This window comes from Sceloporus occidentalis, unplaced genomic scaffold (assembly GCF_023333645.1).
Source record: "Sceloporus occidentalis isolate IW3139 unplaced genomic scaffold, rSceOcc1.0.p SCAF_5, whole genome shotgun sequence".
NCBI lineage: Eukaryota > Metazoa > Chordata > Lepidosauria > Squamata > Phrynosomatidae > Sceloporus > Sceloporus occidentalis.
Genome location: NW_028316985.1, coordinates 124240569 through 124266583, shown reverse-complemented (window position 1 = coordinate 124266583; position 26015 = coordinate 124240569). Strand labels below are relative to the sequence as shown.

At 40.0% G+C, this 26015-nt stretch overlaps 1 protein-coding gene across 3 annotated transcripts in view; it reads right to left on the bottom strand.

Moving 5' to 3' along the window:
* LOC149312774 (melatonin receptor type 1A) overlaps positions 1-25462 on the bottom strand; it is a 90182-nt gene extending 64720 nt beyond the window's left edge. The window contains exons 1-2 of one of the 3 annotated variants that reach the window (XM_089525336.1): positions 25395-25462; positions 14122-14319 (exon numbers count right to left, since the gene is read on the bottom strand). In XM_089525336.1, coding sequence (XP_089381462.1) covers positions 14122-14185 — 64 coding nt within the window. In that variant the 5' untranslated portion in view covers positions 14186-14319; positions 25395-25462. Of the gene's footprint in view, positions 1-14121; positions 14320-19425; positions 19584-25394 lie in introns of those variants that run through there. The other 2 variants (XM_089525338.1, XM_089525337.1) reach the window with 2 other exon arrangements.
* Positions 25463-26015: the final 553 nt, after the last annotated feature.

The following is a 26015-nucleotide window of genomic DNA, read 5'->3' as shown; positions in this document are numbered from 1 at the left end:
CCACCACTGGAGAAGGCTTGTTCTAGCTATTCTCACTATGATACCACACTAATTATCACAACTATAAATTATTAGTGGCTCAAGCATGCCAACAGAGATGACTTTATTACTTAAAAAAATGAATAAAATGACTTTACATTAAAAATTTATCTCCATTCTCCTAGTTGTTTTTTTTAAAAAAAAGATCAGATAACTCAGCATTTGACAGCTCACTTATCCTAGCCAAAGACACAATGTTTCATCCAGTCTGTTTAAAGTTTGATTCTTTTAGACCCAGATAAGTCAAATGGGACTGCAGCTTCTCCAAATTCCATCTGTATTCCTATTGTACATTTTGTTTTTATCAGGCTGACAGATTTTGTGTTTCCATCACCCATCATACACATTTATTTACACACTTTTATTTATACAGTTTCGGATTACATTTTCCTCTCTGATGAAAGTATGTGTGTGGTGTACTTTCCAACTGGACATAATTTTAGCCCTTCACATTTTAGAAATGTATGCATGGTTACATTTGTACAAACCATACAATAAACATTGTGAACATGCATATTTCTGAGGTATCTGTTGACATTTGTCCAGTTGACAGCTGCTGGCTCCCATGTCAATGGTGGTGAATCTTTTCTGGATTTAACTCTGAACTTTAAAAGAGCTGTTCAGAATTATGGACCTTGGATAGTTCCTTTAATTCAGAGCAACTGTCCCCACCACTGACATAGTGGTCACAAATGATAACACCACTGGCTTCCTAACCTTTTCCCCTCAAATTTAAAGGTGATGTTGACTGCAGAACCAATATTCTGCTTTCTCTCTCCATAAAAATAATTCTCCCCAGTTGCCATTCGTTTTGTTTTCCCCCATTAGAGAGAATGATGGTGTCATATAGTAACTGCACATCTCTAAAACTAGAATCAATTGATTCTTCTTGCAGCTTCTGTCATAATCACTGAAGCCATGTCACCATAAACCTTTCTAAAATGGATTGTGAAGTGCCATGCCAAACTGTAATTCATGATGACAAATCATTCTGATGTCAGGAATGCTGAAGGCACAGTTCTATCCAGAGCAGAGACATATATTTGGGCATGTCCCACTCATTTGAATGGCAGAGTGGGCAAGATACTTTGGAGGACAAAATAGTGTCCTCTTTTCTTTCATATATGGAAGCAAGATGATCCTGCAGATGGATTTTGCTTCATCCCTGGCAATGGAACAGAGCCTTCTCCCAGACTTGTGGCAGCAAGATAGTTTCAGAGTCACAGGACAGAATGTGTGGCATACCTGTATCTATCAACAGAAGGAACAGCTGAAGGTTCTGGGGACATGCTAGGAGACTGACTGCTGTTCCCAAACACCTGAAGCCTGAGGCAATCACCTCACTCTGCCTAATGATAAGATCAACCTATGCACAGGGAACAGTCCTGGAGAACTGCACTGTAGAGGTTTATATAATGGGTAATTACAGATTGTAGAGATGAGGCTGAGATGCCTCAGGCCATAGCCAACCTGTAATTAAAGAGGAATTTTAACTAATGGCAGCTTCCAGGTCTGTAGGTGAAGGAAAAGGTAAGAGGTTGACCATAAACACACAATAAAGCAGAGCCAATCTAGAAGAAAAGTATTATAAAAATTGAAAAAATGCAGGGCTATTAAGCTCTAGTGCTCTGAAAGAAAAGCAGATTAAGCATTACCAGAACAATGTGAAGTCGAAGGCTTTCATGGCTGGCATCCATAGTTTTTTGTGGGTTTTTCGGCCACAGATGCTGGTGAAATGTCAGGAATAAACTCTTCTAGAATATGCCCACATAGCCTGAAAAACCCACAAAAAAATTACCAGAATACTCTGACTCTTCCATTGACTAACAAGCACTTTTTAGTAAGAACAATAGCAATCTGAAATGTAAGGAAAGGGTTCATCATAAACAGTTTTTACATGGTGCTCGCTTGGTAATTTTCAATTACAGCAAATACAGTTTGCTGTTTTATGTTTGATTAATGTACTCCAATATCCTCTTTTGCTTTTCTATATATTGCTGTATGCTGTTACTAGGAGATTTTCCAAAACTACTATTAATGGTAAAGAATATCCTTGATTCAGTTCCAGATTTCTTAGGATGAATGTCAACATCTGGATTGGCACTGTATCACAGATGTACTGCCCCACTGACATGGGAGCCAGAAGCCAACCCTAACCTTAATCTGCACCCCCCCACTTTCATACTACTGTCCATCAAAGTCATGGTATGCAATAAGAATAGAGCTCATTTTTACTGAAACAGAAAATAAGAACAAAAAGAAAATACTGTTACCTTCCCCGATTCCAGTGAAACAGCAGATAAATATTTAATTACAATTCCAAAAGGAGCAAACTTTCCAGTTACTAAATAGGATAAATACAAACCAGAGTCTCAAATACTGTTCTGCCATCAGAAACTCAAGAAACAAGAAGAGACCCTTTTGGAGTACTGCTTAAAAATGTTTTTTGAGCCAATGTGTTAATGAATGATAATACAGAATTCTGCTTATAAGAAAAACAAACCAATTCACAGCTCCACTGGTAGCCTATGAAGCACTCTCAGCATAAGAAAACTGCCAAGCCAGTCTCAGAGAACATTCTGGTAGGAAAGATCTGAACAAACACTATGAGTAACAGTGAGAGGTTTGACAAAACTATGACAGTCTAATCTCAAAGATACCAACACAAAAAAAAGGGAGGGGGGGAAGGGAAGGAAAAAAGCTGGATAGCATTTGCACAATGCTAGGGCCTACAGCAGAAATTAAGGTGGCTTTGAGCATTACTGGCAAGATCATTAGCATCATTCACTAGTTTACACAGGAGATTATCAAAACACTCTCACCACTGGCATGCTCTCACATAAGGAGACACCCAGACTTTTGCTAAGCCCTACATTGCCATTTGAGTTGGGCCCAAATGCAGGCACGTGCCTTCTCCTCTCCAATTCACTGCTGACAGTATTTGGTGTGCCACTGTTGTGCAAACATACATATAAAGACCTTTATGCTGAGCCAGAGAGCTCTGTGACAGTTGCAAATGGTTGCAGATAGATGCCCAGGCTATTAAACTGTCTTACCAGGGGGGGGGGATCTAACTTCTTACACCTCCAGAGCTAACCTACCAATCTTAGGCCAGAAACAGAAGGGCCTAAAAAGCTGGCTTCTGCACGGCATGGGGGCATGGTGTTTAGATGATGCATCCCCCAACCTGTGCAGAAGCCATGCTTTGGTTGCTCCTGGGCTGCCTAAAGTGGCCCAAACCTGGTCCCAGAAGGAGTAGATCCTTTCTGCTCCTTGCTGCGGTCCATTTGGGACCACGGCAGGGGCGGCATGGAGACCATAGCGTGTGGTCGCTGCAGTCCCGGGGCACTTCAGGCGTATAAACTTCCTTCTTGCTCATCTGTTCCACCCCATAGTAACAAACCATTTTGCTATTTACTTGCTAAGAAGTAAATTTAGCCAAACTTCTTTACTGTTGATCAGGATGATCAAGTTTAAAGACTGACCCTGAGGCAGTGGCATCACTGAGGGTTGGCATCACCTGGTGCAATAACTCCTCCTATAGCACACCATAGAAAATCCTTAGGGTTTTTTTGTTTTGTTTTTTTTACTAATTTTACTCATAAATTGTAATTCCCATATATATCACTGAATGTAATGGTAATAGTTGTGATATAAAACAACTAGCAAAATTAAAATTACATTATCATGCAAAATTTAAATTACAATGCCATGTAAACAGCCTAAATGTATTTACATGTACATAGTTTCATATACTTAAATTGAATATTTGGTAAGGTGATGTTTTAAAGACAATTTTAAAAGAATAAAAGAATAAAAATAAAAATGTACATTTTAAATTTTAAGTTTTTTTAAAAAAATCTGGGGCCTCTTCTTTCTCCTCCCACTGAGCCTCATCCCACTCACCAGATCCCTTCAGCATTTAAAGGAATGCAGGCAAATGCCACTACCTATTTCGACCAAAATTGGGGAGCAATGGTGTCATGCCTCTTTAGAGTGTCACCTGGTGTGACCTGCATCCCCTGAATGATGCCCTGATCTGAGGTAATTTGTTTATATGACTCTGGGAATGAACCAGTGCTATATGCTTTCATTGTGTATATGCATGGCAAGGGACTAGACTGCAAGACCTTGTGGTCTCTTCCAACTCTGATTCTATAACTGATATCCAACACATTTATGTTTCTTTGGCAACATAAAAAGTCAGAAATTGTCCCTTAATACTTCATTTGGCAAGTTCCAATTTGCCAGCAACTGCTCCTGAACCCCAACTTCAGTATCATTCACAGATGTACTAGATGAATAATTTGCCTCAGGAAAAAAAGTCACATCAACAATGCCAGTATTACAGAGCCAATTTTTGCAACAATCTTTTACAATTGGCCCTTAGCATCGATCGACTTTCCATCTGCGGATCTGAGCATCTGCAGATGGTAAACCTGTGTTGTCCCTAATGGTGGTGCATGCTTGTGGCCGTGCTGCCATCAGGGACAGTCCCATGGTGGTGCATGCACACAGCCATGCCGCCATTAAATTCTGTAATTTCCAATGGTGGCACAGTGCATGTATGCACTGCCATGGGACAATGGGAGCTGTCCCTAATGGCAGCACGGCCACAAACACACACCACCACTGTGGACAACGCAGGCTTAACATCTGGACCCTCCTCCCCCCAAGAATACTGAGGGTCAATGGTTCCATAACAAAGAAAGAAGAGTAGACTAAGGTTTACAAGCTATTATCAACTCTCTCTTCAAATTCTTCCCCCCTCCCATTGTTGGCTTTAAGTATTACAACTTCATGGATTCTAAAGAGGTTACTGCTTATCCATCATTTGAAAACCTGCTTCAGCTTTGGTTTAAAATCTTGGTGAGGGGAGCCTTGGCAATATCAGAAATGTTCATGTTTCACATATATATATTACACACACATATACACACAATATGAAGGCCGCATACTGTTGAATCCTGGAGTTTGTAGTATTGGAAGGAGTATTTAGAATTCTCAACCAGAGAATTCTAGTGCTTTACCAAATTACGAACCCCAGGATTTCACAGGATAGAACCATGACATTTAAATGGCTCTATGATGCTATAATTGTTTAGCATGAAAGGGCCCCATGTGGGGTATACAAATTGCTACAGAGCAATAGGAGAAGAAATGGTGAAATGATAAGTGGCAATGAGATAATGATTTAAACAGCATACTAAGGATTTGCCATTCCTTTCCTTGGAAGCCAGATTTTTTTAAAAAGCCATTACAATCATTTCCCCCTTTTCTGTGACAAGCTGTTTTAATGGAATCATTTAGCTCAGAATCAGTAGATACAAATATTATCATCCTAAAAGTTAGCCACAGCCATTAATATTTTACAAGACACACTGAAGAAGAATACACTTAGAAATAGTATCACTTTTATTTATTTTTTTCTGAGGGGAAAAACATTGGTATAGCAATAACAAAAAAGACAACATTATTTACAGGTGGGGAAGAATGGATATTGTTACAAATCATTACCCACATGGTCTCCAAATTATCAACCAATAAAAATAATTTGCAAAATGTAACCTTATTATAAGCTAGTAGAGAGCTGTAATTATCTGAATGCCTTATTATTAATCATTACATTCTAAAATGACCAGCATTTCTATGTTACTAATAAAGCTTAATTAAACGAATCTGCATGTCAGATATGCAGATTTATACAACACAAATATAATTCCAGTGAAATACGTCTGATACAAATGAAAATACATAAAAGACATTTTATGTGTTAACATTTCAAGTGAATCAAAAAGCAGAACCAAATACAAATATATCACAGAAATAAACAGAACTAAAGGTTAGATAACAAGTAAAATATAATCAACGAAATAATAGGTTGCTTCCTTATTTGAAGTAATATATTTGCTTTTTTGCAATTACTGGGACTAACTGAAATCCATCTGTTTCATACACTTGAATAAAACAGAGATAAAATTTGACTGAGCAGGATGGTCTTCAATCTTACCCAGTATTTTTTTTTTTTTTGGGGGGGGGGATTACACTGGCCAGAATCCCCTCTGCTATTATAACATACACAACAAACTTGTGGCCCTCATAAGTATTTCAATAAAATTCTCATTGTGAATCAGCCTGGCAACTGCCACATCGATTGGGTTTTTGCGGGAACTCTAGCATGGTAGCAGGCCACAGCTTGGGCTGAATCTATAGAACCAGTGTGAAAAAAGAGCTGTTTGCTAAACTGCGGCTGTTGTGTGTTGAATAAAATGACTTCCTTTAAAATATACAGTCAGCTCCATGTCCACAGATTCTGCATCTACAGCTTGAAACTATTAAGAAAAAATCCCCAAAGCAAACCTTGATTTTTGCCATTATATATAAGGGATACAGTTTTTCTATGCCACTGTATATAATGGCATAAGTATATATAACTTGCTTTGACCATCTCGCCCCAGCCCCAAGTGGAGGACATACTGTGGAGCTCACCTCTGTGCCTGATACCAACTATGGCCAGCTGTAAGCGGCGTCGAGGGAGTCCAAGGCCAGGCTTCAACAGCCTCACGGCTTTCCTCTGGACCATCCAGCCATGAGCCTAAGAAGGAAGATGGACCCTGAGCTCACCTCCTGCCCAGTACCAACTAGGGCCAGCTTAGGCGAAGTCTGGCATTTTACTGGTTTTGTATTATTTTAAGTGTTTAATTTAATCTAAGTCAAGGAATTTGCTATTATCTTGCAATGTTTTTGGTGGTCTCCTTCCATTATTGTATTATTACTGTCCTAGTATTTGTATTCAACAGTATTTTTTCTGCTAGGGGATAGAGTTATTATTATGTAATGTTTTGGGAGTATATGGGACTATGGTCTCCTGCTGCTATTGTATTATTATTGTCTTAGTATCTGTATTGAACTGTATTTTTTGCTGCTAGGGGAAAGTTGTTAGTTAGATTAACTATGTTAGGATATATTTTAATTTATTATGTTGAGACTGTGGATTTTGTTCTTTGTATATTTTCTTATATATTTTCCTTGCTTTAGACATTAGGTTTATGTTTTGTATTCTGGTTTATGTTTACTGTATGATTATTTTTTGTAGCTAATGTTCTTGTTGTAATCCGCTTAAGCAGAATAGAAATAAATTATTATTATTATTATTATTATTATTATTATTATTATTAATATTATTATTAGCATCCACCAGGGATCATGGAACCAAACCCCAGCAGATATCAAGGGCCCCACTATGATTTGATTCCTAAACAAACAGCATTACTAACAACCTAAAAACCCATGATCGTTTTATAACTGTGCATGTTTTTGTACCTGTCAGTTAATCCAGTAAAACTGCCTATGGTTCACTCAGTTTTTACCACTGACTTATACTTTGCTTATAATTATGTACTGAAAGAGAAAGACCTGAGTAGGACCTTCAAAAATGTTAAGAAGTAAATGATCAACTAAGGGATCTAGAGTATATGTGGTTGGTCTCATGCCTTGTTGTGTTTCTTAGCTGCCCTCTAGTTGACCAGCCATCTGCCATGCAATCTTCCTCTCTCTCCCCTGACTTCTACCTTTCCTAGCATTATTGTCTTTTCTAATGAGGCATGCCTTCTCATGCTGTGCCCAAAGCATAACAGCCTCAGTTTAATCATCTTAGGCTTCCAGGGACAGTTCAGGCTTGATCTATTCAAGGATCCATTTGTTTGTCTTTTTGGCTGTCTGCTATATCTTCAGCACTCTTCTTCAGCACCACAGCTCAGATGAATTTATTTTCTTTCTGTTGGCTTTTTTCACTGTCCATCTTGATGCCTATCTTCAGCCTATTCAAATATAGCATGATTTACTTTGGTAAACTTTAAAAAAATTGTGTCTCAAATCTTATTGGATCACTGATGAAAAGTAAAAACACCCCTGTGCAATTAGCTAGGATCACAAAAACTACTTCACCCAAGTGCTGGAGAGGATGCAGCACTAAGGGGACCTATATACATATGTGGTTAGAATGTCCCAAAATAAATCAGTTCTGGTCTGATATTGTAGACATCATCTCCAAGATAACAAAACAAAGGGTGAATTGTTGCCCATGACTACTGCTTCTCTCCCTATTCCTTGCAGAAAACAAAATGATGAAACACAAAGCTTTGATCATCTTCCTTATAGCAATAGCCAGATTGGAAATCGCTAAGAACTGGAAAACAGGTGAACATTTAATAGAAAATTGGTGGAGGAAAACCTGGGACATATGGCTGATGGAGAAACTCAAGACAATATAAGTCAAACATCATTTACTGAAAAATTGTTCCTTTTCATAGACTACATCAGCAATACTTCACGTCAGATACAACCTCCACCACAGCATCAAGCATTCTGGAAAGACATTCTACATGAAGTCTCAACTGTGCCAGGATCTGATTAACATTGGAATCTCATCAATATTGTGGACCTTTTAAACTTTCCTCAATGCTCTTCTTCTGCATTATCATATCCATATCATTACTGATTTGTTATTTTGTTATTAATAACTGTTAGACAAGCATTGCTGTTTTTATATGTTGGCATTTTATACAATTCCTGAATTGTAATACAATAAAATTTGAATATATATATATATATATATATATATATATATATAGACACTGATGGTTTGAAAGATCACAGCTGCTCCTTCTTTCGCAGCTGTGACAATTGTCGGAGAATTCCTGTATGTAGCTTATACTCCAACCACAGATTAACCACATGAATGGTCTTTGATGCCATCCAGCTCTGTTGCATAGCCAAAGAAAGTACAGAAGTCTTCACTACCCCACCCCCTGCCCAATGCCCCAAAAGTATTTGCACAGCATAATTGAGGATTAAGCATTGTTCCAATTGATGTTAGGATTGTATTGTGGATCTTACCACCTTCTGTTAGCTCCAGAATCTTTTGCTCTTAATTACTCATTATTTGATAATGATGGACAACCAATGGTTTGATCTGATTTCAAAAACTAGAATTTTTTAAATATCCATCATTCCATGTGATCCTAATGTTAATTCTCTATAAATATATACATGCTAGTCTCAGTGAGGCTCCAATACTACTAATCTAACATCCCAATTTGGCTGGTATTAACAAAAATGATGGTATTGATCAACAATGCTGAACATCACTCAGCAAGGGAAAAATTGATCTCTGTGCCAAGACAAGAGGAGAACTTATTTATTTGGCAGTTTTAATCATAAAATTAAAATGACTGCTGGGCTTGCAAAAGGCTAAATTGTTATAAAGCAAGATGCCATTTCTGTGCTTCTTTACACTATACAAAGGTTCCGTTATTTGAAGGAAGAATATTTCCTCCTGTTATAAGAAAAAGCCCTTCCATCAAAGAATGATAGCTTTTGTTTTAAAAAGTTTCCTTCTATTCAGAGAAAGCTCTTTCCACTGGGAGAAAGAAACATCTGGATGCAAATCCGAGGTTTCTATCCATTAGCTGTGGAACCCTGGCCAGATGTGGCCTACAGTGGTTTCCTCATTCTGCCACATGTTTCATTCTTTTCTGTCTCCTGTGATCAGAAATAAGAAGCTATTTAAAGTCTGAGTGATTGGACCAAGGTCACCCAGTAGATTTCTCAGCTCAGACAGGGCAGGAACTATGTGCTATAAAGCTCCAATCTAGCACTTCAACCATTATACCACACAACTCACACTACAGATACCTGCTTTAAACTGGGTCTGGGCTATAAATGAGAGAGGGGGCAGATATAGATGTAGAATTAATCAAATGGTGAACCACAGATCTAAATCAAAATGTGGGGGAATTGCTTGACAGAATGGCAAAGAGCAGACTATCCCAGGATGAGCTCATCTTATTTAATGTGGTCATTTTATGGTATTATTCTTAGGTTCCCCCCCTCTCCGATTTGGAAAGTCATTTCACAATTTAATTGATATAAATACTAACAGACTTATAAAAATAATTTTCAACATCCTTCCAGTGATTTTATTTACACCAGGATAGGTAAAGAGAAATACAGGCATGCATATATGATTTCTACCTTTGCAAATATTATCTTTGATAGCTGAATGATGTATCTGCAATACATATAAAGAACTGTTCCAGACAAATTGTTACCGTAATACGCATGATAAAAATTTTGACTCCCAGTTGTTAAAAAAAAAAAAAGGGGGGGACACATAAATCAGTTAAGGGAATTTTGCTGATCAAATACTGAAGCTTCTAATTTATTCAAATGGCATCTAAGGCCTAAGGATATATACAAAATATTTCAATAGTCACAAGATTATAGAAACAGCAATGCTCTTTGCATAAGGTTGCAGGGATGTTGGATGCACAACTGAGGAATAAATCCAATTTTAGTCCAAACTGGGGGAGACTTGTTGAAATAACTGAGATTTGTTATGCTCTATTCTAGCTAGGGTTAAAACTGCAATCAGCCATAGGATATGGAAATAAAAGCAGAGATACCCAACTATAGGGGCATTCTGTTTGTATTGTTATCAGCAAAACTAAGGCAGATACAGGACAACTGACAGACATAGTTCACTTGAAGCCACTCCCTCCCACTCCAATTATATTTGTACCCACAGCACTCTCAGTCCATTTCCCTCTGCCCAAGGATAATAGCCACCTGGGAAAGCAGTAATATAGTAAGGGGTAGAAACTTCCAATGCATCCCGTGAGCTACTCAGCTGATATACATATGCTTTTTTCCATCAAGAAATCATGCACTAGACTACAAGCCAGAAAGTTTTGCTCTGCATACCAATTGCTACCAAACAGATGACCAGTCAAGAATCCCTCTTGAGTGCCCTCTACTAACAGTTCTTCATCTCCTTTACCCAAGTGATTTGTCACTGGGGAGGCTTAGCAGGCAGTGGAAGGCCTGCTTGATCCCCTTGAAGTCTACCACACTGCAGAATCAATGCAGTTTAACACAACTGTCATGGCCCAGTGCTATGGAATTCTGGGATTTGTATATTTGCAAGCTATTTAGCCTTCTCTATCAGAGAGCTCTGGTGCCACAACTAAGTACAAACCCCAGGATGAAGCCAGGACAGTTAAAATGGTGTCAAACTGCATTTATTCTGCAGCGTGGCAGCAGCCTAAATGAGTTTATACCTGTCTCTGGAATTGGCAAACTTCCTTCACCCCACCTTATTACCTTTTGTCTGGTCATGTGAATCCTACAGGGCTTTGGATCTGGTGGTTCCTTCTCCATAGTTTCTCACTTTCTTGTTCTTATTAAATGGTTCTGCTGCTAGGATTTGCCACAGAGGGTTATGAAAGATATTTTAGGAGATGAACGGAAAAACAAGAAGGAACTTGTGCTAAGTTGTCACAGGTGCAGACAAAAGAAATGTGGGGTGGGAGAATCATGGGAATGTTGCAGAAAGGATTAATTGTGATCAGTTTGCAATGAAAGAAACAGTACATAATTCCAATGAATTTCCATTGATTTCAGAGTCTGAACTACACTATGTTTTCTTGGATCGTGCAAAGAACAATTCTCAAGAGAAAAAAAATAACATGTGAAATAGAAAATTATATTTTTTTTTTGCATAATTAAATGCATAATTGCATTAAAATAACTATTTCTCCCAAAACTACAAGTACTTATTTGGTTGCTTATTTGATTGTGCCACTTCAAAAAATTACAGAGTTGGAAGGGACCTTGAAGGCCATTTATATCCTGTCATATTGCAAAATGCACTCAAAGCAATTTATGAGGAAGCTAAAATCCAAATCATATGTGTGTGCATGTGTGTACATGTACATTCATCTGTGTATCTCTCTCTGTAGCACCATTGATTAAAAAATCTATTAATCAATAAAAACAAGGCAATAAAAATCTAGACAAAAGAGCAATGAAATAAGTAATTTTAAAGGCTGTCCTGTCCTGTTAAAAAATATTACAGATACAAGGGAAGAGTTCAAACTTTGCCAAGTGCATAAAGATAGCAAAAAGGGCATATTCAGAAAGTCTGCATGCCACCAATGAACAGAAACTGCTTCTGCTATGTCCAAATCAAACCTCTGAGGGCAGGAAATGCTCAGATAATGTCCTCTGTTCTACAAGGTGCACAAAGATTAATATATCTGATAAAAGTATTTAATCTACCTATGAGATGTACCACAAAGTTGTTTTGCCAACATACGATTCCAGTGTTTTTGAATAAATTGGCTATAAATCTTATTTTAGAGAAGACAGTCTGATTTGGGTCCAATATGGAGAGAAACACAAAATAGATAGATAGATAGATAGATAGATAGATAGATAGATACTGTAAATCTATTTGAAGGGTTGTCAGAAGACAGTCCCTTATCATAAGGTGCTTTCTGTTCAACAGGATATTTAGTTGAAATCTAGTTTAAACCTAAAGGGGAAAAAAAGATGGCTAGGAGCTTGAAATTGCCCATCAGTAGCTATAGCCCAGACTGGAAAAGAAGAGTCAGGCAGGTCACATAGCCATAGGTTTCCATGCTGAATTTCTATTTAAATCATTAAAAAATTGTCTAACATTGCATATTTACAACACAAAAAGCTGCATTATAAAAAAATTGAAATATATTTCTATTTTTTTTTCAAAATTAAAATACTTCCCTTTATAAGAGATGTCAGTGCATCACATTTTAGAGTAAAATATTGCACATGATGGTTTGATTTGCACAGACACTAAATCAAGAACACAGTGTCCTAGGGCTCCAATACCAGAAGGAGCACCTCTCCCTATATATATCTAACTCCCCTACCAGTGGAGGCAATACAGTGTGGACAGACATGGAACAAGGCCTTCTCCCCTTGAAGGTTTGATTAGCAACACTGATGGTTTCCTTCTGGACTCAAGTCAAGACATGGCATTTTTGTAAAGCTTTTAATTTATTTGAAATGTACATGTACATAGTTTTTGTTGTTGCAGCATTTTAAACTACAGCAGCTTTAACCTGTTACCATGTTTTTTTAGCCTACACAAGCAATTTTATTGTTTTAATCTGGGATTCTGTTACATTGTTTGTTGCCATGACATCCTACTATAAAGGGCTGCATATAAATATTTAAATAAAAAAGTAAATAAAATGACCCAATCAAAACCAAGCATATGGCAATAGATACTACCAGAAACAAGTATCTATATTTTTCCCAAGTGGAAAACTCAATTCGTGCAATTTATATAATCCATGACAAGGAAGCAAACAAGTGCCCAACAAGTATGTGTACATTACCTAATCATCACTCAATAATGGAAGAATTTGGGGAAAGAAATGTAAAATCACAGATTATGGAAGCATGAAAGAAGGACACTGAGATGTGATGGACATGGAAGGAAGGAAGAAATCAACAGGTGGCAACTGCTCTATCTAGCTGTTAGTTCACAAACCAAGGAACAGAGGACTTTATCACATGAGACAGATCCCATGCAGAAACTGGATTTAAAGCGAAAACAACCCACAAAGGTGGGTTGTTTTTCACACGACGTTTGGGGTTAACCTGAACAGAAAGTAAAATTAACCTGCAAAGTAGGCATCAATGGGAAATAACATGACATTAACCCGAATGGAAAGGCAACAAAACCCACTCCATTTTAACTTCGGGGAACTTTCACAAGTAAAAAAAAGAGGGGGGTTTGTTGACTTTCTGTTCGGATTAATGTCACATTATTTCTCACTGACATCAACACATCTGAAATGTTCACATAATGTACACTTTTGTGGGTGTTTTGTGGACTTTTAAATCCTGTTTCTGTATGGGATTTAACCAATTTGCCTGTATGTGATAAAGTCCAGACAGAAGTAAACTTTATTCCCATATACATTTTAGTAAATCATAAGGTTGTATTTAATTTCTTTTGTACTAGTATATTACTATGAAATTTACATACCTCAAGTTTCAGAATAAAATTAAAAAAATATTTTTTTCCTGTTTTATCCACTCACACAAAAGATTCAGCAATACACACCACAATCCTATACTCAGAAGAAAGTCCCATTGAGTTCAGTGGGGCTTAATCCCAAGCAAATGGAAACAGGATTGCAAACTTGGTTAGATGTCTCCAAACACCAACAATGTACACAATTTTCTTACCATTTAAGTTACCTGAAGATAGGCAAATCTGAAATACAATTCTCCATTGTGATCCATCGTTCATCCTCTTCCATTCATATCTTGAGTTTGCCTGTTGGTTGACTGTCTTCTAAAAGTGAAATTATGCTTGCAATGATCCAGCTGTTTCTCCAGTCATCCATTGTTCCCCAAGATAACCAGAAGCAGTTCAAATGACATCTGGAATAAGGACAAGGATTTTCTTACTCCAAAATTCAAGACAAAAAAAGTGTTTATTATGAAAAATAAGGCAATGGCAAGTATTATGCTGGAAACATAATTGAATTTAAAAAGGAGACCATCAAGAACAATGAGGGTGAAAGCGGTAGTTTGACTGCCAGAAGAGGGTTCAGATCCTGCACCTGGCACTTGTTTTTCAACAAATACCCATGCAAAGAAATAGAAGATTCTTCTTTGGCCAGTTAATTATGTTGCTAGCCAAAATGTTACATATACTTGTTATATATACTTTAAATGTAAATAAGACCCAATTCTACAAGCCCATATTGTCAAAAAATGTTACAAGGGCTTGGCTGTAATTTCAAATGCATACATGAGTGCAGACCTAGATGTAGTTATTAGCTCTCTAAACAATTCATTAAAGTTAACTGAAAGCCAAGCTATTACTAGACCCCTCTGATACAAACTAGAGGTGGAAGGTTAAAGACTTGATTGTCCTACCACACACATACTTCAGAATAAAGTCTTGTTGAGATAAATATGAGAGCATTCAAATGTTCAGTCTCCCACCAATATTCTGAAATGGTTGCATCCAGAAAAGCTACACAATATGGTCCTACTGATCATGTAGCTTGGCACATTTTGCCTCATGTATCTATCTGTATACGTTGTTTATAAAGGCCAGATGTATACAAAACTTGGACTTTTACTACATCATGGCTTGAAAATCAATGGGGCTCGACAGACTGCCTCAAAAGGGAGGCCTGGAGCTGGCCATTTCTCCTCTGGAGGGACACCACAGCAGCCAAACCGTACGGTCTTCCTCCACTCTTAAAAGAATCTATTTTTTTCCGGGTTCTTTTAGGAGCGTGCTCCCAACGATGTCAGAGCGCCATTGGTGCCCGGGTACACATTGATGATGTGAGCATGGTGCCGTGACATGTGGATGCAGTGCCACGCTTGCATCATGGCGGCCCCCATATGGACGGGAGGCCACCATGATGCTGGTGTCCATACGGACTAGGGTTTGGGAGCGTGCGGTTGGTGCATGCTCCCAAACCCTAGAATCACCAGAAGGATGTCACTTCGGGCCTGTCTGTCTTGGGCCAAAAACAGGTCTCACAAATGTACTTTCTTTCTCCCTTCCTCTCCAGTAGAAATCCTTTATCACCTTTAACTATGTGCAGCATTACATCTGTTGTTAACTTTCTGAAGCATCAACCAAGGTCTGAAATGGATTTGCAAATTAAAGTGACCTTGGTTAGTTATCCTTTTTTTTTTTAATCTGGATAGTATAAGTACAGATGCAGTGAGGAACCATGGTTAAAGACAGTGATGGAAGGGAACTGGGGGGAAAATACACAAGAAAGAAGGGAACGGCGGGGAGTCCAGGATCCTAATGCTATTTTTTATTGGAAACTACAGTTTGGAAGGAGGCAGTGTTGTATCTGCTCCAGGAAGCTCTCAGTTAAGGAGCAATAATGATTCTACATATTAAAAAAAATCTCAGGACACCATGCTCTGAACTTTTTGATTGGTCTCCTAACACTTCCTTCCTGTGCTTGATAACTGTACCTTCTTGTCTGGCTAAGAACACATTAATTCAGTAATATATTATGAGAGAACTTACAACATGGAAGTGATGCCCTTTCACAGGAGTATGGTGCCCTGGGAATATCAATGACTCAATTTTGTATTCTGTCCTAGTGACAACAACATTATAGTGACATTAAGCAAGAGAATTTAAAAGCAAGCAATTGGTTTGGGGAATTGGGCTTGCAGGTCTCAAGGGCCACTGTTAAAAATGCAAGGGAATCAAAAATGGGGAGTCTTCCATCACTGTCATTCCAGCCTGATATCCAATGGTCATCAAATGAAAAAGGGCTATTTCTTTTCAAGCTGAAGGGTGGGTCTACATTGAAATTTTATTTTCCAAATTACAATGTTTACTTTTTTTGAGGTTGAGCTCAGAAGAAACACTTTTCTGTATATCTATGCACTTCTCCTAAAGATTCAAAACTGATATTCTATTGTTAGAGGCAAGAGTGTGTGTGTAGGCATATTTTAAAAATGAAAAAGAGTAATTTTTACAAACTTGTATGAGAGCCACTCACAATCTTTGCCAAATGGGAGGAACAGAAAGACAATAGCAGGAGGAATATGTTGACTAAAAGTAGTAATGACTATTCAGTGCAACAAAATGCCCAGCAATACATCCAAGTCCTCCCACACTAGAGAATTTTGGATGAGCAAAGACTGCTAACTAATAGGGCAAGTCTATGTGTGTGTGTTTTAAGATTTAATTGAGTAACTGTTCCCCAAAATAGCATTCACAACTGCTCCATTCCTTTGTTCTTGATGTATTGCTTCTTTGCATGAATAACAATGAAGGCATAAGGATACAATGTTACTAATCAGAGTAGCATGCAAACACACTGTGCATTACTACTTTTACCAAATTTACCAACATCTAATGTTTAATTTCAAAGAATAACTGCCTGTGATATGCTTCTAACAAAGACATGGTCAATTTTGTGACCCCCATGGTCTGTCATGAAACTTGAGCACCTGCCCCCTCCATGGTCTACCAGAGTCCTCACTCCATCTCCATTTTTGCAGTCCCCGATGGCCAGCAAAGGCAGGAAATGGATCAAATTCTTGACAGGCCACAGCACATACTTTCATGGGACATGAGCACCCATACCGTGACTTCTTTGTGGAGCATGGAGAAATATATTTTGGGCCACAACTTCCAGACTTCCCACACAGCATGGCCATACTGGCCAGAGGACTCTGGGAGTTGTAGTCCCAAAAGAATTTTTCTCAAACCTTTTCTTCTTACTACTCAGCTTGACCTCATACTAGTAAATCTTCATAAAACAATGACTACTGAATCAAACAAAGCAGGAACAGAAGTTAGAACATGCTGAATTACTTTTTCTTCCTGAATGGGGTTTTGAAAGAATAGTACCCAAAAGTCTCTTTTTCTAGCAGGGAAGAAACCGAAGTCACTATTACACAGACAGACCAGCATCACCGTTCATTTTTCTTTTCTTTATTATCTCCCTGACCTGAGTCCAGATCCAGCCAATGAAATTGCTCACAGATGCAATGTAGTAGAAAGCTATCACACTTGGGCCTCATTCCAGCCTCAATCCCATACCATAAATAGCACCAAAAGGTAAGCAGATGTTATCACACAAAACAATGACCTATCAATGTCAATATCATTTCTGCATTACAAGCACATGCACTCCATAATGTGTGGCAAATGCACAAATGTCTATTTTACCATGCCTGGCAATAAGTCCCTGCTCAGAGAAACAGACACATGTTCATCTGTCCCACATATAATGCACACAAATAGTCTTCTAATACAGAAGTACTTGTTTGTGTAGGGAGTTATGTGCATCTCTTGGGCAAAGTAGTCACCATTCTTTAACTCAAGAACTCATGTGTACCAAATGGCAAAAAGGAAAGAGATGTTCAAGTGGCAGGAGAAATGCTGATACGCTAGGACAAAGATGAACATACAGAGACCCCTGATCAAACTGATTGTACCTTGCAGGCAAAAAGTATATTTTGCTGTACAACCAAACCCTTCATGGGTAGTAAAGCTATATAACAAAGCTGGAGCATTACTTAGGGGCAAAACAGACGCCCCCTTTGTGGTGGTTTCCTGGTGGCTTGGATGTGTGTCACTTAAATGACACATGCCCGCAAGCTGCGAGGAAGCCACCTGCCCAACCATACAGGAGCCAGCTTTGCAGTGCTCTGGCATTTAGAGGTTGCATGCCACAGGAGTGCCGCAAAGCCACAGTGGTGGCAGAATAGCTGGCATTTTGCTGGCTCCAAAAGGAGCAGCTTTCTGCCTCTTTTTGGAGGGGCTGGCAAAAAGTTGGATTGGGGCCATGTGGTTCCCACGGCCCTGGTCCAGCTTTCTCAGGGGCAAACTGAAGCTCCCCATTTAGGTTTGTCTGTCTTGATCCTCAGTAGCAAGCACTTCAGTTATGGAGCACATGTTTTAGGGTGCACATATGCATCACATATGAAACTCCCAGGAGAGATGTAACATTAATATGTGGAATCTCTCACAAACAACATTTGAAAAGCAATTTTCCATTTTATAAATAATCATAATTTGCTAAGGCTAGCTATGGTGTTCAGTAAGATGGACGCTACCTGACCCCCTCTGATGTAGGCTATGGCCAACTGTACATCTTTCTTTGGTGGTGGAACAAGAGTGACATAATGAGAAAAGATGGCAGATACTCCAAGGAGACTATTGTGATAAACATTTTGATCTTCCCTCTGTTCTTCAGCCAGCATTGCCCAAATGACTAACAATAACAGAAAGCTAGATAGCATAAATAAATAATAAAAATAAGAAAACTTTTATTTTTATCCCGCTTTTCTGTGACGAGACAATCAAAGCGGCTCACAACACATTAAAATAACCTTGGAAACAAGATCTATTGCATCCAAAACAGATTACCATTCTGGCAAAAGGAAATTACCATATTCTATGGAGTTATGATGTTCTGAAATAATAAACCAGCCCTAACAGATAGGTATCTAACTATTGATATCTACCTCAAATGAAAATATTGAGGCTGTTTAGACAAGTGAAGATCTATTTGCTTAACACAGTTTACATATCAAAATCCTTATGCCTTCTATGTATCCTCTGCAAGTTGTAGACAAGTTAAAGCCAACAGACATAGGGGACAAAACAGACTCCTTCACCCTGATCATGTTTATTCTGCAAATGAAAACCAATGTGTACAGTCAGCAATGCATCCTGCGACTGAGGGCTGCCCAAGTATTTCAGTGGGAACAGCAGATCTTGTCTGGATGTGGCTATAGCACTGTGCACTTCTTTTGTATGTGCAAGTCTAGTAGTGCCTGTCAAAATGTATGGGGCAGCCCATCTGTGCAAGACCTGTCTGTACACATCAAGATCAGAGTGCTAGTGATGGCAAGTGCAACATGAGTCACAAATGCTAGCACCAGGGACAAATCCCTTCTCCAGGAATCTGTTAAATCCTAAAAGAGACCAGATGAAACTTATTACAGTCAAGTACATTAAATAAAAGAAGATCCTACCAGTAGCATCACCAGCTTCTGTTTCTAGGAGAGCATCTACTGAAGTCAAGCCTGTGACTATGAAGGAGTCCCTTTGTATCAGACACGCCTTCCTTGCTGGGGACAAAACTCCTTTGGGAAACTGAATCCTCAGTTTTAAGCACATGGGCTCTTCCTAATGTCCTGACTGCTGGGCAGGAGAGATCAAATCTTGTAAAGGTCTTTTTAAGGCCTTTCCTACTGTTCAGAGCTCTCTTGTTATAAAAGAAGTCCAGATCTCCATTCTGAAGTTCTCTTCAACCATTTCTAGAAAGAACAAAGATACAGAAGGATCCCAACTATCACCACCACATCCAAGTTGCCTTAAATCTGCTTTCTTTGTAGAGAAGGATAAACAATCTTCTTTGTGAATACATGATCTTCAGGTCTCTTCTGTTCCTCCCTCACCTGATCCAGATGAGACTTCCAATAAGTTCCCAAGACTTTCACAATGGAAATGCCAGCAAATGGCCACGTTTATGCAAGGTTCCAGTCTGACTCCGAAAACAGTTGGTATTGTCCTTGTAATTAGCAAATTATAAATGACATGTATACTTGTATGTATGTTGTGTCTGTATCATATTTTTTAAAAATATAAATGGCACCAACAAATCCAAAGGAAAATCCTTGCTTTTTCTCTGTCACACATACACACAAATAGACACACACACACATATACACACACACCTAGAAAATATTACTACTACCACATCTCATATATCCTTTTTAAAGAGTACAGTTTTAGCAGCATTGGAATTCCCATATTGATTTGCTTTTACTAAATAGCATCTGCCCAGATATAAAGTTGCACAAAATATGTAAATATAAGACTTTACAATCATAGAATCTGTGATAGTCACTGCCAAGCCCTATACTTCAATAACTTGTGACATTCCCACTGGTGAGCTCTCTGTTTTGTATGCTTCCAATTTTCCAATAAGCTAAAAACTGCAAATTAATAGTTTTAATGAAAAAGAACAGCTTTATCCTTTTAGGAAAAATGATTTTGTCTGAATACCATTTTACTGGAACATACTTACCTAAAATTACAAGCTATGATATATAGGTAGGTAAGGTAGGTAGGTAGAAAACAGAGGCAAAGGAACCTAGGCCTAAATCCAAATGTTAGTGTCAACTATAGACCCACTGAACCAATAAAACACATTTGTGTTATTTACCAAGTTTCCACTGATTTAATGAATCTACTCTAGTTCAGATTATCATGTGACCCAACTCTGCTGATTTTAGGCTGAGTGTAAGTCCTTTTCCTAGGAGTTAGTCCTGTTGAATTCAAGAGGGCTTGTTTCTGAACAGGCACACATAGGATTGTGCCTTTGCTTAAGCAATGTTGTAACCTTTCCACAATCTACTCAATTATCCTTCAAAATCACAATTACGTGCTTCCCACTTGGACACAATTATACTGTTAGCACAAGTTGTCTCCAAACTCAACTGTAACAATAAAAAGATAATCAAAAAAGGAGAAACAAAAACATAAAGTTGAAGCCACACTAATAGACTTGTGTGAGGGTGTTACTGGAATGTAGTGAGAATAACCTAAGTTGAGAGCTGTAGTTTTCACAAAAAATGTGGCGCAGGGGCAAGACTGTCTCTTCAACAGCTGTTTCTAAGCAAGTGCCAATTCCAGCCTGTACATTTCTCAAAAACATCATCCCTGACCTAAACCCACAGATCTCATCTATGGCTTCCAAAAAGAAAGACACTAAAAGAATGCTGAAGCCCCTCATGAGAATGCCAGTTCACACATTAACTAGCATGGTTGTCCTTGACAAATGGACTAATACAATATACATGTCTGTAAACAAAGTTTGCCATGTTTACATTTTGCACATTTAGATGTACCCTTAAAATATCTTTGTGTTCACACCTGGAAAAAATAGAATGAGTGAAGGACACCTGCCTGTCTGAAACATGGGATAGGACCATAATTGCACATTTCACCTTTTGCTCTTTTTGCAGTCACATCACATAACTCAACAGTATTTTGCTCCCTGTGTGAAAGCATGCTTTAATCCATTTCCAATCCATCCTGCTGAGTATTACTTTCTTGACACACCTTAATGCTGGTTACCGTATATACTTGACTATAAGTCGAATTCATATATAAGTCGAGAGTAAGTTTTGGGGCCAAAATTATGGATTTTGCTATGACCTGTGGATAAGTCCAGGGTAAAACTTAGCGGCATATAGCAAAGGATCTGAAGGATGAAGCAAAGTAATGTCAAACAATTTACAAAATTCCAGCAGACATAACTCTTTGTGCTCACTCTTAAGTCTGGATGGATGAGAGAGTAGAGGGGGTCAGTGTTTCCAGCACAGATTATACTCTTGCTTTTCACCAGAGGATAGCTCCTTCTTTTAAATAAGAGTTCAGATACAGTACTATTGACCCATGGATAAGCCAACTCAGGTCCTTTGGGTCAATTTTTGAACCTAAATTTCTAGACTTATACATGAATATATACAGTATTTCAGTTGTATGAAATCAAGCTCAAAAGAATTACAGTACAGATTTTCTAAGTCACGCGATCCCTTGGGCTTTGTTTTCTTGAAATGGATTAGCCTTGGAGAAGTTAGACTTAACCAGAGCAAAATGGGCAAACTGAGTGACATCTAGACCACCCTTTCTCTAGGCTGAGGAACCTATATCTAGATATTGTTGGACTCTGATCCCCATTAGCCCTTGCTGGAATGGGTAATATGTGTGTGGATGGAGTCATAGTCCATCAATATCTATAGGCTCAGAAAATTTCAAGTCTTGGAGAGCTAGCCCAATGGGCAATGACTCTCTAGCATTTCAAGCAGATGTCACCTTCACATATCTAACTGAAGATACTGTACTAGGAAAGTAACTTGGGACATTCTACTTGCCAAACATCAGCACTTCCACTTGACTGTGGCCCTCCAGGTAGGGAGAGGTTGGACTTGGTGAGTTCAGAAAAATTCACTGATACACCCAAAGGGACTAATAGTTTATCTCTGTCCTCTATGATGCCAGTAAATACAATGCATCCATGCATTTCATGCAAAAGACCACTTCATACATTAAATTTGTGCCAGAAAGAAAACACTTCCAACATGAACAACATTAAGGATGCTGCCTGGACACACATTATACGATCAACCTTCCTTATCCGTGGAATTTTTAATCCATGGATTCAAGCATCCATGGCTTGAAAATATTCCCCCAAAAAAGTATAAATTGCAAATAGCAAAACTTGATTTTGCCATTTTATATAAGGTACACCATTTTGCTATGCCATTATATTTAATGAGACTTAAGCATCCACGGATTTTGTTATCCACGAGGGTCCTGGAACCAAACCCCAGCGGATAACAAGGGCCTACTGTACATCATACATGATTAATACACATGATGCTTCAAAGGCATGGAGGGTAATTTCCTTCTGCCATGAATACATGTGTAGAGAAGCTACACTCGTCCCCAGTTAGTGTGCATATAATATGTTGGAGGCATTTTCCCAGATGAAAATCCAGATAAGGTCTTGCGTGTTATCTGAAATATGAAAACGATTTCCATGGTTGGGAAGGAAAAGGCGGGAGGGAATGGGCTGTCACCAGTGGGCTTTGCCTGCTGAGGAAAAGTTTTACCTCCCATCCCAACTGCAACTCCCCCAAACCTGCTCTGCATAAAGAGGTGCACTGGGCTGAAGACAAAGAGAAATTGCCACAACATGAATGGAAGTCTGCTTACATAGATTCTGATATCACCCAATCACTCCTAAGAAAGCCTACCACTTGTGGTTCACCTTTATTCAGAAAACCAAACCTTTCCTTTGGTTGTTTTCCCCCCAAATCACATGTGTCACTGAAAACTGTAGACCATAGAACTCCAGTACAGTGCACTGGGGATTGCTTAGGAAATGTTCCCATGCATGTTCCCATATTCTTCAAAATGCAACTGTTTATACTTCACCAACTTAGTATTTCTTTTTTCTAGCATATCCCACCATCCATGCCATCTGGTTCAGCATTACTGAACAGGTGCATTATGAAATTTGGCTTAATAGTGCTTTAGAAAAATGGAAGGCAACATACCTTCAGTCTATACCTTCCCTTTACATCTATTGTTAACAGGCATATCAGCAATAAAACCAAATGAAGTTTTAAAAAAACAAAGAACAAAACTGTAGACCACCTTTGGCATGTGTCAATCTAATAAAACAAATGCATTCCCCCAAACGGAAATGAACAGCCACCACAGGCCACACAGGCATCACAACCTGAATATTAGGGATCCTGCCCTTCCCCTGCAACAAGTGTATTACACAGACAACATTCCAGTGATGTGGGAATAAAACGGGGAAGTCATTGCTACTATTGTTAATCCAAGACCCCATATATATATATATATATATATATATAAAATATCAAGACCAACCTGGAAAAAGAAAAGAAAAGAAAAGGAGCTGCATGTTTGCATGTTGTTTCAGTTGTGGCCACAAGGCTAGCCTTGATACATCTATAAATGTGTGTGTGTGTGTAGTCTATTTATATCTGGCATGCTGCACTATGTGTGTGTAGGTAGCCTATACATCACTGGCATGCTGCGCTAGCCTTGTGGCCAGCCCTGAAACGACAGGCAGCTCCATTTCTCTTTTTCATTCCGAGGCTTGTCCTCAAGATCTAATTATCTCATCTTAACCAGACTCTGGAAAAGAAGAGCACAAGCCCCAGGAAAGGAAGCCACCTCCTCCTAAGAAAAAGGGGGGGGGGAGTCCCAACAACAACAACAACAACAACAACAACAACGCCAGCAAGGCGTTCCAATGAAGAAGAAGAGCATGGACCCAAGCTTTGCCATTGCTGGGAGGGGAAAGGGAGGGGGAGCAAGCAAGACATTTGGGGTCCGCTTTGCTGGCGCCAACCCCTCGCACGTGTGTCTGTGTGTGTGTGTGTGAAAGAGAGCACCCAATGGGTTGTATGTGTGTGTGTGTGGGTGGTTTTTTTCTTCAATGAAAGTGTGAAGGGAGTCCAGGTGTGCACCAGCTGCTCCGACAGGATCAGAAACAGAATGACTCTGAAAGATGGGGTGCCCTGCCTGTAAGAGCAAGGAGCCACAAATAGAGGAAGGGTGGAAGGCTGTGGAAAGAGCCTAGTGTGAGACTAGTTCCCAGAATTCCAGAGCCTTGAGCCCTGGCCCTTGAACTAGGGTCAAACTGGGCTATTCCCAGCCTGAGAAATTCAACTTGACTGCTAAGAGGCAGCGATCCTCCTTTGCTCGACTGGATCTTCCTTGAGGTTTCGGTGGCTGTGGCTAAAACTACGCACAGGCTGCCTTTGGATCGATCGCGCCTCGATGGAGGTGCAAAGACACAACCGAGACACGCTGCTCTCGGCATCTGTCCCAACCTAGCATCAAGCGAGGGAAGGAAAGAAAGAGGAGGAGAGAGAGAGAAGTGGAAGGAGAAGGAAAGCAATGCCCCTCGCTGCTTAAAAGTTCTGAGTCTCTAAGCCCGGCTCTCCATCTCCAAGAAAAGGCTCTCTCCTTCCTTCCTTCCTTCCTTCCTTCCTTCCCGCCTTTTTGTTTTGGGGGTTTGGGGGGCAAGGCCCCTCTCCGCCTGTCCCCCCAATGCTTCCTGATGCCTCCAGGGGCGCCTTTCTTCGCTCTAGCCAGAAGGCCCTTTGTTCAAACTGCCTTGGCTCCACTGCACTGGAGAGAAAACTTTTCTCTTCGTCGAGAAGGTTTGTGGCTGAGACACACACCTCCCCCTCCAGATCCACACACCCCACACAGGCTGCGTCTACACTGGAAAAAGAGCCCGCTTTGGCCCCGCTTTCAGCCTCTTGGCTCCAGGCGAGGGCATTCTGGGAGTTGGAGTTTGTGGTGGGCTCCAGAATGCCATGGCCTTGGGCCAAGAGGCTTCTGAAGCGGCTTCTCCTCCCTCCGTCTGGAGGCTGCTCCTCACCGGCGTTCCTCAGCTTCTTGTTCCTGTAGACGGAGAGGATGACCAGGAGGTTGCCCAGGATGTCGACCACGATGGTGAAGATCAGGATGGCGGCCAGAGTGGAGGCCACCCAAGGGGGACGCTCCCAGGGGGGACCCCCGCCGGACCCAGAGGAGGAGGAGGAGCCGTTGGGCCCCAGGCTCCCGTTGGCCACCATGCCCAGCCCCTCACGGCATCCCCGGCGCCCGGGAGCCAGCAGGGGAGGCAGCGGGGCCCCGTGGCTGCTCCTCCTGGCGGGCAGAGAAAGAGGGTCTCCAAGGCCAGCCCCTCCGCCCTCCAAGTCTTCAAGGGCCCAAAGGCCGCTCCAGCTTCTCTCAGAGCCCTTCCAAACCAAGGTCCCACTCCTTTGGCGCCAAAGTGTGCAAGTGGCAGAGCCAGGGCCTTTTATAGCATCCTCTCCTCCTCCTCTGCCCCTTCCCTCCAGCTGCTGCTGCTGCTGCTGCTGCTGAGGAGCCCCCTCCCCAAAGAGGAGCCCCTTCTCCTCCTCCGCCAGTGTTGCCTCCAGGTGACATCCAGCGCCGGCGCCTGGCCTCCCCTCCCTGGACACGTGCGCGGCCGGGGATTCCAGCTGCCGCCGCTGGA